The 13,774-nt window shown below is 41.6% G+C and overlaps 1 protein-coding gene across 1 annotated transcript in view; it reads left to right on the top strand.

Annotated features, from left to right (window-relative positions):
* The window catches only part of TMEM132D (transmembrane protein 132D), a 274,438-nt gene that overhangs the window by 173,296 nt on the left and 87,368 nt on the right, over positions 1–13,774 (top strand). Inside the window, exon 4 of the mRNA XM_072880098.1 lies at positions 162–345. Coding sequence (XP_072736199.1) covers positions 162–345 — 184 coding nt within the window. The remainder of the gene's footprint in view (positions 1–161; positions 346–13,774) is intronic.

Below are 13,774 nucleotides of genomic sequence, written 5' to 3'. Positions count from 1 at the left end.
ATCTTAAGACAAGTGCAAATGATTAATTCATTATTAAATCCATCATCCCACCAAATCCTCTCTTTGGAAGAGCTTTAATCCAATGTTTTATTAATATAAAAGCAATTATATTGCTGGCTTATCAGTCATGTGAATGGAACTTTTCTGTTTCTTTCTTGCAGTGCGGATGGTCCTTCCTCTGAAATCATGCAGATTGATTTTGAAATTGAAGACCTAACTGACTTACCTGGGACCCAGCTCATCACATGGCAGGTAGAATATCCTGGAGATACAACATCTGATCTAGGAATCTCCAAGATCTACGTAAGCCAGAAGGACCTGGTAGGAGTTCTCCCTTTGGCTATGGTAAGATATTGTCTGGCATTCTGCGATTTTTTAGTATTGCTTTACAACTCTAGTGTCTGACAGACATAAATGACCTGTTGGAAGGGGTGGGGGGACAGAAAGTTTCAGCACCTTGAGAAACAGATATTAACTTCTGAAGTTGCTTCATTCAACGGTGAAACCCCATGAGGGGAAACCATATCTTCCCTTGGAAGGCTCAGTCATGCTCTCTTTGACCAATACACTGACTTGGAGGCAGAAGCTGAGTTCATGGCATTTCCAGTATTCAGAACTCAGTATTGTTGTTGCATGTAGTGATATACTCGGACACTTGGTTCAGTGTGGTATATGTCTCACTTGAATCTCAAGTACTCTTACATTTGGTCTAGTGTTTAAGGACTTCCTGAATCACAATTTTTTTCAGTTTTTGAATTCTGACTCCATATTCATTTAAGAGTGAGGAGAGAAATAAAAGTCATGATGTGACTTCTGAGTAATTTTTAATTACCTGGGGAACACAAAATACAGTACATAGCCAACTGTCCTACATAAATGCATTCACATGGGTTGCCTCATCATCACAGTGCAAACTATAGGGCTTGAAAAATACCTGATTCTTTAGCCTTGGTCTTACCTAAAAAACCTGTTAGATACCCAAATTCCAAGTGCAAACAAAAATTTTGTGCGTTTCCTCTTCTCTCCCCTTCACGTTTCTTCATCGTTAGGGCTGAAGTATACTTGTCTAAGGTCTGGCTGTGCCCCATTTTTATTTTTAGACAATCTGTTAGAAAATAGTGACACATTATTATTTAGCACTGAGGCAAAAACAAAAATCAATCTCAGAGCATTTAAAAAAAATGTAAACTGGATGTTTTCCTAGTGATAGCCAGTTAATTATGCCATTATTGAAGGCTGAAGGTGTTCTCTGCACTTCCAGACTCACAGAACTGATAGTGGCTATGTCTTGGTTTCGGCTGGAATAGCCGAATTTTCTTCCTAGTAGCTGGTATAGTGCTGTGGTTTGGATTTAGCATGAGAATAATGTGATAACACACTGATGGTTTAGTTGTTGCTGAGCAGTGCTGACACTGGTCAAGGAGTTTTCAGCTTCCCCTGCTCTGCCGGGTGCACAAGCAGTTGGGAGGGGGCACAGCCAGGAGAGCTGACCCCAGCTGGCCACAGGGCTATTCCATACCATAGGGCGTCATGCCCAGTATAGAAACTGGGGGAGTTGCCGGGGCAGCGATGGCTGCTCGGGGACTGGCTGGGCATCGGTCAGCAGGTGGCGAGTGATTGCAGCACTTGTGGTTTTTTGTTTTTGTCTCTCTCTCTCTCTCTCTCTCTGTTTTCCTTTTCATTACAATTAATTATTTTTATTTTATATTATTTCAATTCCTAAACTCTTCTTATCTCAACCCACGAGTTTTCTTATTTTTTCTCTTCTGATTCTCTCCCCCATCTCACTGGGGGGGGAGTGAGCAAGCGGCTGTGCGGTGCTTAATTGCCGACTGGGGATAAACCACAACGCAGGTCTGCAGACAGGATCCTGATGTGCAGTCACACAAGTTCTGGAGTATTGAGGGTTAAAGCTGTACAGGTGGTCTGATTTACATAATCTGAGATGTGGGGGGGTTTATTCACTCCATCCCTTAATGAAAAGATAATAGATTTCTTTTCCTAGTTCCAATGGTTGCAGAAAACACTAATTCTTCTCATACATGCCCATGATCGCTTTTAGTATCAAGAGATATAGTGGCAAAAAATAGTTCATAAGAACAAAGATAGGTTCTCCTGGCAGTTGCTACAAATCAACTCACTCTCTTCATTTCCATTAAAAGATGGAAAAAAAAGCCCATTTTCCAGAAGCACAAAATTCTGTGCTCAAAGGTCACGTGAAGTCTATAAAGTTATCAGTAGGTGGCATTTTACAAGGCAAGAGGTGTTGGGATAATGGATAAGAGAGAAAGCAAAGATAAATGGCAGGGGTCGCCTAAATACTGACAGACTGGGAATAGTTTTAACCTTCTTTGCATTAACTGGAGTGTCAGGGAAGAAACTCTGGGGTATCACAAATCTCCAAATCTTTGTAGTGCTTCACTTTGTGCTTAGGAAATGATGATTCAGGTGCAGACCTTTCAAGACGTGTAACTTAGATTAGTTTGGTACTTCAGATTTCACTGTGATCTTAGCAAAGCCAGTTTGTAATTTACAACTTTAAAATACAAAAATAAATAAATCCTACTCTTTCATTTAGGAAGAACCACACTGAAAACAAAGTGTTATATTATTTCTCTGTTTCTGGAGACTGGGGTTAATTTGGGTTAGTTTTGCTGGGCTTCTTAGCAGAACATCTAATTTCATGTTTAGAAGCACCAAACAGAAATGCTGTTGAATATTTCAATTACAGGTTAATTTTTCAAAAGAACAATTTTACTACTTTAACATTAGGCAGAGCTTTGTTTTTTTAATAGACTAGCACATGCCACCTCTGCACCATCTTTGTTTTCTGTAGTCTTTTCTGCTAGCTATTATGGATTTGTAAATTGCAAAGCAGAAGATTGGCCAATTTAGAGCTTCCTGTTTTCTTTTTTTGAGCTACAAAATGCTGCAGTGGAAAGACTTAAATGTATGTATCAGCGTCAGGACACACTGGAAATGCCTACCTTCTGCTGAAGGTATTAGGACACTTGCTGCACTCACCTTACCTTTCTCCAGTGCTTTTTTTTTTTTTTTTTTTTTTTTGCTATGGCATATTACCATTCCAGCTTTTGAGACCCCTGCAGGGCCCTACACCAATAACGGAATGGCAACACAAGTCACAGCAGAGCACTCAAGGATATTGATGAGAAAAGCTGTAGGGTGTATTTTATGGATGTGTGGGTAGCATAAAGGCTGATATTTCTGACACTTTAATAACACCTTTTCTAATTTTGAAGTGTAACAGAACCTGTCTTGGTAAGCTGTGCATGGGACCCCAGTCAGCCCTTGTTAGCAGAATGGGAATAGCATGGGAGAAGACATTTAATCTGAGAACATTGTCAGAACATGTGAGCACCAGTTTGGATATTTGCAATGCATGATCCTGTCCCTTAAGCCTGATGAAATACAGGCAAAGATGTTTATCCAGGGTTATAAAAAATTATTGGCCTTTTACCATGATTGCTTTGCAGTGGCTCTTATAGCCACGTAGCAATGTCTTGCCTTGTTGACAGAAACTAAAACATCCACTAAACCCCGTGGAAGAGGTAGATGTTTGTATGGTATAATGTTCTTCACCAGCACAGTTTCCACTGTAATTTGTGCATTTCTCGCATGGGCACTATTCAAAACTCTCCCCATTTCCCTGCCAGCTTTCTCACTGCAAGGTCTGTGTCTCCAGGTACTGTGTGGCCAGGGAACTGAAGAAGAGGGGTCTTAAGAACATGTTGATCGGTACAGGAATTATAGAAACAGAGTGTGCTTTATTCTGGATGGAGAATTCTGGGCAAGGAATGCCAGAGGATCACTCCATGGTAATTATTGAAAATTTGGCCCTTAAAAAAAACCCAACCAAACAAGTAAATAGTGAAGAAGCAAAAACCTTCTATGTTGTTCTTTGTTGTCCACTAACATACATATTAATCCTCTTTAAGCCTCATTCTCTTAACATTCACCTGTAATAGGATATCCTTTGAGACAGAAACCCTAGCACCTCTTAAGATCTTTGAAATATGGTATTATAAAGGCCTATGGTCCATTTGTTCATTAACTGTCTTGAACATGCTAAACTGCTGAGGTTTTTTGAGTTGAGGACCCGCAATGTAGTGTGACAGCCAGTGAGAATAATATGCCTGAATCTTCTAGAATATGACATTATTTTTTTATTGGCATCCTAAAGAATCAGCTTCCAATTCCTATTTGACTTCCTTCTGGTTTTTCTTCCCGATTTTATTTCACTCTAATTTTGTTAGGTGATAAATAGCATAGGTTTAATCACTCAAATTGTACATTTGCTGCTATTGATTATTTTTGCTTTTTAAACATTCTGTCAGCTCTTTCATAATTGTGGTGTTCACCTTTTGTTGAACCTTAATGATTAGGTGAGGATGAGAGACAAACGAGCTCTGTAGCCATCTGTGTACATACACGATAATCCCTACTGAGAAAGGCAGAGGGCAAATATGACATGCTGGTAAATGGATAAATTGAAATCTGTTCTGTAAATAATAATAATAAAAATCACGAATAACAAAATACCTGGGCTGGTTCTTAACTGAACCAACTCTGAATCTGTAAATCACCTGTCTTACCTGTGTACATGCCCTAAACCTATTCTATCTGTGCCCTCCCTGTATTTAATAATCTGATAAGAAATGAGGGCAAAACACCTGTTTCATGTCTCAGGGGGAGATGTTGGTCCCAGGGTTGATAAAACCCTTATTAGAGTAGTCCTTTGACTAGAAATTATATTGTGTTAATTTTACTTTCTCCTAGAATACAGAAAAAATATATGCAGGATGCTCAATGTCCCTTCAGAAATTTCTTGAAAAGGTTGCAGGTTCCTGACCTTCAATTTTTGATACATTGTTGTCCACATACATGTTTTAAATTTCTAAATCAGCAAGTCAATATTAGTCAGCCTGGCTCACACAACTGTAGTTGCCCTGATGTTCAAGGCATTACTAGGTTTAAAGATATGGATGTGGCCCAGATGTTTCAGGTGGTGGTAGGACATATGAAGCTGATGAAGAAGCCAGGTAGTTGGATGATGAGCACCCTTGCGTATAAAAAGTCTGTGAATCTGGATTGCTTTCTCGAGAGATTCCCCAACCCTTACAGATGAACTGATCTTAATGCCAGCTATAACAGACTGCCTTGTATGATCTGTGCAACTAGGAAAGAGCAGAAAAGTTTTGCCTTCCAGAGCAAGAACCCTTGAGCACTGCGGAGTCATGGTAACAGTGGTTGCGTAGCCCTGGATTACCTCATACCAATCATGATATTAATATTTTGGAGTCAATGATTCAGCTTTGAGGCTGCCCAGAGGATCTCAGACTTGCAGGCAGGCAGGACAGCTTGCCTGGCACTAGGGCTGAATTAGCAGGTTTCACCTTACCAGGGACTGGCAGGACAGGCTCCCTTCAGTCTTTATCAAACTCAGCTCCGCTCTGGGGCTTGGTGAGTTTTATGCCCATGTGTCCTGTCTTTCCTTCTTACTGAATACACTGGGACAGCTCTTAGGTGTGTTCATAATCTAGTCAGCATCAACCTAAAAATTAACCTTATTATTAGAGAACTGAAATGGACAGGAAGAAAAGATGGGATTTGAAACTTGATTAATGGTATAGTGGTGAGGTTGCAGTCTGCTTGCAGAGACAAGAACTCCTAAGACAAGCTTCCATCCCTCCCAGCCATATTTTAGCAGGCAAAGGTGGATGGTGAACAGTGAGTTACAGACTGGTATCAGCAACTGAGCTTCCATTATCTCTCTGGTTTTGGCCCATTATTTATTATCGTTAAGCAGTGCAACACCAGCCTCCAAGACAGTCAAGTGAGGTGTGAGGCAGAGAGAGATTTAAATCAAATGTAAAAAAAAAAACTCTGAGAAGAGACTCCTGATTTATGACAGGCTTAAACAGAGTCAGTGACCAAAGTCCAGCTCATTACTTTGCAACAAACAGGTTGTAGCAAAGGCAAAGAATTGTTCCTACTCATCTGACCCTACCGAGGAGTCCCACCTTGGCGAGCTGTCCCTGCTCCCAGAAACACACTCAGCTCTGTTCTTGCAGAGCAAAGCTGCTCTGGTGCAGATTGAACTGACCTATTTTTAAGCTGCAAATGAAGGTGGTTTAAAGAAACCTGGGTGAGCTATTGGGAAGAAGGAACACATTATCCTTCATCTCAGGTGACTTATGAGGTTAGTAACCTCCAGGAAAGGGTTACTGGTAGCGTTGGAGCAAAATAACCTTTTAAACCAGCACAACCATTTTTGCAACGTTTGTGTCACCACAGCTGCTATCATATGAAACAGAAGTGGAATATTTATTTTACAAGGTCAGGTTAGTGAACTAGCTGTAAAAAGTAAATGTTGTCTTTATTTCTTGAACAAAAATATTTTATAATGCATGGCATGTAACAAACTTCATATTTAAGATGATATTTTGTTAAAAAGTCTGTTTTGGTACATCCTAGCACAGTTACCAAAGCAACATTGACTCTAAACCCATTCCAGATGAACGTGCTCTTGTCCTCAGACCCATTAGAGCCATTTTGGCTTGTAAGGAGTTATATTTATGGCAGTCATATTAAATAAATTGTATCCAAAACCTGAACACCAGTTTAACATTATACCTTTTAGATAATTTATTGTTTCAACTTGCTCCTGATGTTCTTTATAAAAATTTAACGAAAATGTTGACAGGAAGTAAACTGTTCTACATACCATCAGCATAAGAAGCTGGATAAATAGACCAAATAAATAAATAAAATCAATTGCTGCAGCAAAGAAGCTATCTATTATATAAGAAGCATTTCCATATTAAAATTATTTCCGATAATTACAGGAATCAGCTGTCATGGTAGTGCCAGTCACTGCTGGATTTTAAAAATGCTTAGGATATGAATGCCTTTATAAATATATGTATCTGAAACATTTAATTTTTAGCTAGTGCTGTTTATGTTCTGTTGGAGACTGGATATGTAGCTCAGACTTAGCTACCAGAGTGCTCAGTGCTGTGCAAACACATATTTAATTATAGCCTCACCCTGAAGAACTCAGAAGACAAACAGAGAAGACTAATGATAAAAACACAAAGAAAATATTGGTCCCTTCTTACAGATGAGGGATGGGGATGGGCAGTGTGCTGAAGTTCCCCCTGAAGTCAACCAGACTGCCTTCTCCTAGACCAAGGTTTCATCTTGGCTCTTCTTCCCCATTATAGAAGATGTGATGGGTGGATCATGGTCCCTGGAGCACAGACCTAGTTGTGCAAGTGCCGTCATTGTTGGAGCTTATGGTCCACACGTAGCCCTAAAGATGGCGTGGCAGTCCCTGCCTCTTCCTTAGACCCCCTCTTCTGCTCCGGTGCTTTGCCACTCCTCATGTTGTCAGAGTGCTGCTGTTTTCTGTTGGGAGCTGCCCAGGACTACAATGGGGGCCCACGCTGGGGTAGTGGAATAGGATATTGGAGGCTATCACAGCTTGCTCTCTATCATCTTAAGCTGACAATTAGGATGCTTTTGGATTAAATCAATGCTTTTCTGTGGGAGAACTGAAACGTGAATGTCCATCTTGTCTGTATGATATAGATGAACAAATTGATTACAGGGAGGATCTGCTGTTGGCTGACTGGCCTAGGTTCTGCCTAGCCGCCGAGAAGTGCAGGATCACATCAGCCAGAATTGGCTGCCCTACTCAACTTTAAGAGTGAATATTTCTAAACACTTCCACTGACAGTCAGCTTTATGAAAAAGATGTCTAGACAGTAGTTATAAGCTTTTACCTTCCTCATTCATAGTTTTTAAATTGCAATTACAATATTTGGCAAGTTTTCAAATATTTAATTAAAATGTTACCCATTTCTGAAGAGGAACCTTTTAAATCAAAATTATATTCATGAATCACAGATGAAATCTATTTATAGAATCATTAAGGTTGGAAAAGACCTCTAGGATCATCTAGTCAAACCATCAACCCAACACCTCCATGCCTACTAAACTGTGTCCCAAAGTGCCACGTCTACACGTTTTTTGAACTCCTCCAGGGATGGTGACTCCTCTCTGGGCAGCCTGTTCCAATGCTTGACCACCCTTTCAGTAAAGAAATTTTTCCTAATATCTAATCTAAACCTCTCCTGACACAATTTGAGGCCATTTCCTCTTGTCCTATCGCTTGTTACTTGGGAGAAGAGACCGACCCCCACCTCATTACAACCTCCTTCCAGGTAGTTGCAGAGACCGATAAGGTCTCCCCTGAGCCTCCGCTTCTCCAGACTGAATGACCCCAGTTCCCTCAGCTGCTCCTCGTAAGACTTGTGCTCCAGACCCTTCCCCAGCTTCGTTGCCCTTCTCTGGACACGCTCCAGCCCCTCAATGTCTCTCTTGTAGTGAGGGGCCCAACACTGAACACAGCATTCGAGTTGCGGCCTCACCAGTGCTAAGCACAGGGGGACAATCACTTCCCTAGTCCTGCTGGCCACGCTATTTCTGACAGAAGCCAGGATGCTGTTGGCTTTCTTGGCCACCTGGGCGCACTGCTGGCTCATGTTCAGCTGGCTGTCAACCAACATCCCCAGGTCCTCCTCTGCCTGGCAGCTTTCCAGCCACTCCTCCCCGAGCCTGTAGCGTTGCATGGGGTTGTTGTGACCCAAGTGCAGGACCCGACACTTGGCCTTGTTGAACTTCAGACAATTGACCTCAGCCCATTGATCCAGCCTGTCCAGATCCCTCTGCAGAGCCTTCCTATCCTCAAGCAGATCGACGCTCCCGCCCAATCTGATGTCACCTGCAAACTTACTGAGGGGTCACTCAATCCCCTTGTCCAGATCATTGATAAAGATATTAAACAGAACTGGCCCCAGTACTGAGCCCTGGGGAACACCACTTGTGACCAGCCGACAACTGGATTTAACTCCATTCACCGCAACTCTTTGGGCTTGGCCATCCAGCCAGTTTTTAACCCAGCAAAGAGTACACCCGTCCAAGCCATAAGCCTCCAGCTTCTTTAGGAGAATGCTGTGGGAGACAGTGGGAGTTACTAAAGTCCGGGTAGATAACATCTATGGCCTTTTCTTCATCTACTAGGTGGGTCACCTTGTCGTAGAAGGAGATCAGGTTGGTCAAGCAGGACCTGCCTTTCATGAACCCATGCTGGCTGGGCTTGATCCCCTGGTTGGCCTGCACATCCCTGTTGAGTGCACTTAAGATGAACTGCTCCATGATTTTCCCCAGTTCCGAGGTCAGCCCGTCAGGCCTGTAGTTCCCTGGATCCTCCTTCCAGCCCTTCATGTAGATGGGTGTCACATTGGCAAGCCTCCAGTCGTCTGGGACCTCCCCTGTTACCCAGGACTGCTGATAAATGATGGAGAGTGGCTTGGCAAGTTCCTCCGCCAGCTCCCTCAGTACTCTTGGGTGGATCCCGTCCGGCCCCATAGACTTGTGAGTGTCCAGGTGGCACAGCAGGTCATTAACTGCTTCCTCCTGGATTATGGGGGGTTTATTCTGCTCTCTGTCCCTGTCTTCCAGCTCAGGGGGCCGAATTCCCTGGGGATAACTGGTCTGACTATTAAAGACCGAGGCAAAGAAGGCATTAAGTACTTCAGCCTTTTCCTCATCCTTGGTGGCAACGTTGCCCCCCTCCCCCCCCATCCAATAAAGGAGGGAGATTCTCCTTGGCTCTCTTTTTGTTGTTTATGTATTTGTAAAAACATTTTTTATTATCTCTTACAACAGTGGCCAGATTGAATTCTAGCTGGGCTTTTGCCTTTCTAATCTTCTCTCTGCTTGACTTGATGAGATCCTTGTACTCTTCTTGAGTTGCCTGCCCCTTCTTCCAAAAGTGGTAAACTTTTTTTTTTTTCCCTGAGTTCCAGCAAAAGCTCCCTGTTCAGCCAGGCTGGTCGTCTTCCCCGCCAGTTCATCTTGTGGCACATGGGGACAGCCTGCTCCTGTGCCTTTGAGACTTTCTTCTTAAAGAATGCCCAGCCTTCCTGGACCCCTTTGCCCTTCAGGACTGTCTCCCAAGGGACTCTGTCGACCAGTCTCCTAAACAGGCCAAAGTCTGCCCTCCAGAAGTCCATGGTAGTGGTTTTGCTCATCCCCCTCCTTACTTCGCGCCGAATCGAGAACTCTATCATATCGTGGTCGCTAGGGCCAAGATGGCCTCCAACCACCACATCTCCCACCAGTCCTTCTCTGTTTGTAAACACCAGGTCAAGTGGGGCACCTACCCTAGTAGGCTCACGTACCAGCTGTGTCAGGAAGTTATCCTCCACATATTCCAGGAACCTCCTGGACTGTTTCCTCTCTGCTGTGTTGTATTTCCAGCAGACGTCCGGTAAGTTGAAGTCCCCTACAAGAAAAAGGGCTAGCAATTGTGAGACTCCTGCCAGCTGTTTATAGAATGCTTCATCTGCCTCTTCATCCTGGTTGGGTGGTCTATAACAGACAACCAGCAGGATATCTGCCTTGTTGGCTTTCCCTCTCATCCCTACCCATAAGCACTTGACCTTATCATCAAAATCGCTGAGTTCTACACAATCAAAACACTCCCAAAAATACAGAGCTACCCCACCACCTCTCCTTCCTTGGCTATCCCTTCTGAAGAGCTTATAGCCATCCATTGCAGAACTCCAGTCATGAGAGTCATCCCAGCACGTTTCTGTGATGGCAATTAAGTCATAGCTATCCTGCTGCACAATGGCTTCCAGCTCCTCCTGTTTGTTGCCCGTGCTGCGTGCATTGGTGTAGATGCACTTGAGCTGGGCTGCGAAAGGGAGAAACCTTTGGATCATTGTGATATTGCAAGCAACTATTTTCTTTTTATAAGTATATCCTATTGCTTCCTAAAATTAGGTAGGTCAAGGTCTTACAATTTCATCTCCTAAAACAGACTTTGCATTCTCCCAGCAATAATCTCTTGGCACCTACCAGTCCAGATTTTAATTCATCTTTCTTGAAAGTAGATATCCAAGCTGACTACAGGATACCAGGTAATGTCCCTTGCCATTGTTGTCTGAGTGTTTATCCCCTGGAAATGGTTTTTCTCCATCTCAAATGACACAGGCATGCGTTTGGTTCTGGTTGTTGTTGGTGTTTGTTGGTCGGGGGCGGGGGGAGGCATACAGTGGTATACATTGACCCTTTGACCAAATATTATATCCAGATCTTTCTTTTGCTCTGTTGTTTCAAGCTGAAGACCTCTTACCTGATGGCTGAAATTCTGACTGTCAGTCCCCATGATTGAACTTTGCACTGCGTGTTACTGCATTTCATCCCATTTCTTTTTCCTGAATCTTTGTTTTTATCTGGTGGTTCTTATTTAATAGTTCAAACTTCTGTATTGATAATGGCTCCTAAACTGATACCATTAGCAAATTTCAGTAGTAGTCCGTTTCATCTTGTTCCAGGGTTATTATAGACAGCAATAAAAAAAAGCTGTTCCTAGGCTAATTCTGGAATATTGTTGTATCAGTTCAGAGGAACAGGTTGTTTTACTAACTGTCGATCTCACAGCTTTGCCTGGCTTAATCTTTGGATTGGTTCTCTGTGGTTCAGGCAACTTCAACAGGAAGGACTTTGTATTCAAAAGCTTGTTATCAGTCTTTCTGCAATGCATGACTCAAATTAGATTCTGTTTCACATTCTAATAACTGTAATGAGCCTGTACAGTTAATAGAAGAAAATGTTTTGTCCAGTAAACACAGAATAATCTGTTATGCTTCAGAAACTAATTGAATCACAGGTATCTGAAGCTACAAGACATTTTTCCTATATGCAGATGTCAATTATTTATGCTTTTTCAGAACATGTGATATTGGCACCTGTCTGTACCCAAATGATGGACCAGGCAGCTGAGTAGTCCAGTCAGGTGTGACAGTTCTGGTATTCCTACGTGACTGTGTTCAAGAAGTGAATATACTCAATTGCAAGGGGGCTAATTGTATAGGGTTCATTTTCCAATTGGAATTGCCTGTTAAAAATGCCTTGGCTTGGTCTTCAACTTACTATTATTATTACTATTATGCTAAATGTTGGCCTTGCTCTAGCAGGCTTCTATTGTCTAACTACCAACAAACTGACAGATGTGTGAGTCACTAGCACATAGTATTTTGTTTTGTATACAGAGAATGAAATGAGAAAATAACATAAGCACTTTGCAATCAAAGATGCCTTATCTCCAGAATCCAACAAATGCCATATTCTTTGGATTTTTCCTTCCAGAATTAATGATGACCCTGGGGTTCTTAACATTTGAAATAACAAGCAATAGCTCTTTTCGTTTACAATTAGACATTTCATTGACCTGACAAGCATGCAATGAAACAGTAACTGTGTTCATTGCAATATCAATGCAGATGTTTTGCTACTTAAATTCCCAAGCAGCAAAAACCATCAAGTAGGTCTTCCAGTTTAATCCAATTCTTTTTCTGTCAAAGGTTACTATAGGCTCATGGAAAAAGATCTTGATGATGATGTTTAAGACAAGAGGTTAGAAATCTTGTTTTTGTGTCTGGAGCTGCAGTTGCTAGCCGACTAATACCGTAATCACCTGTAATAATAGAAAGCAACAGTCGCCCAGTTTTTGTCTAAGTGGGGGAATGAGTAATGAGGGCTTGGACTGGCTGCTGGCAAAGCTGCTGACAGCCACACAATTTGATGTGGAACATTGAAAATTGGGTTCCCTAGAGAAGCAGGAACAAACACAAAGATATTTTTCTTACGAATTAAAGCCTAAGAAAAATAGCTTTGCATAACAGCTCCTATTCTTTCTTAAGTGCAAGTTACATATGTTTTTCTTGATTAGACGCATGCAGTTGAACTGGGTTGAAACAAACCCAATCCTTCAGCCTTGACAGTCTTTCTGTGTTGCTCTGAAGCTGCATGATGCTATGAAATGTAGAAGGACCAGAAAAACATGGCAGATCTGAATTTAGAGCAAGTTTCACCCAGAACTTGTCCCTGCTTCAATGGACACAAGATTTAGAAGTCCCAGCCCATTTTCACATTGCTGTAAAGCCATTAGTATTAGAAATGTTATGAGTTTAAAACAGAAATAATTTGATGGTGAATCAAGTTTTCAGAGTGAAGGTCTCATAAATATTTGATAATTTTTGTGCAGCCCAGTTTCAGTCAGCTGAAAGGGACCTCATTTTCAGTAGGTAAGTGCTTTGAATGATTTTAAAGTAAGGATGTCTTAAGATGTCTCATAGAATGCCCAGAATGACCAGTAATCACTGAAAATATTGCACCACCTAATATGGATTATTTTTCCAATACTTTTATATCTTTGTGTTAATCAGACTCAACTAATATTAAAGAAATTTCAAAAGTTTTTTTTGTTAAAAAAACAGGATGGTGTTTGCTTCTGTTGAAATACAGTCAGGTTGGGTTTATAGAAAACAGATTACTGCCTTCTGTTTCTCTTTTGTTTTATGTCAAGTTTCACTCTCAGGGTTTTGTACACAACGCTGCCATACAGCATAGTAGTAAATATTGCAAAACAATCTTTAATTCTGACTGCTAAATTGTTTTTTCACTGAAATACAAAAGATCACAGAAAGCTTTCTTCTATGCTCAGATTTGGCAAATCTGGTCACATCAGGATCCAGAGTTTACATTGATTTAAGAACATTCCTTCAAATATATATTCATTGAAGTGTTGTGTGTGTGTCCCCTCTTTTTAATCAGAGAATCTTTCTAAAGGGTTGTTAGAATCACAGAGCAGTTGAGGTTGAAGAGAGCTCCAAATGTT

The sequence above is a fragment of the Ciconia boyciana genome, chromosome 15 (assembly GCF_034638445.1).
Source record: "Ciconia boyciana chromosome 15, ASM3463844v1, whole genome shotgun sequence".
NCBI classification, from domain to species: Eukaryota; Metazoa; Chordata; class Aves; order Ciconiiformes; family Ciconiidae; genus Ciconia; species Ciconia boyciana.
The sequence above is the reverse complement of the archived record's forward strand: the minus strand, read 5'-3'. Positions and strand labels throughout refer to the sequence as shown.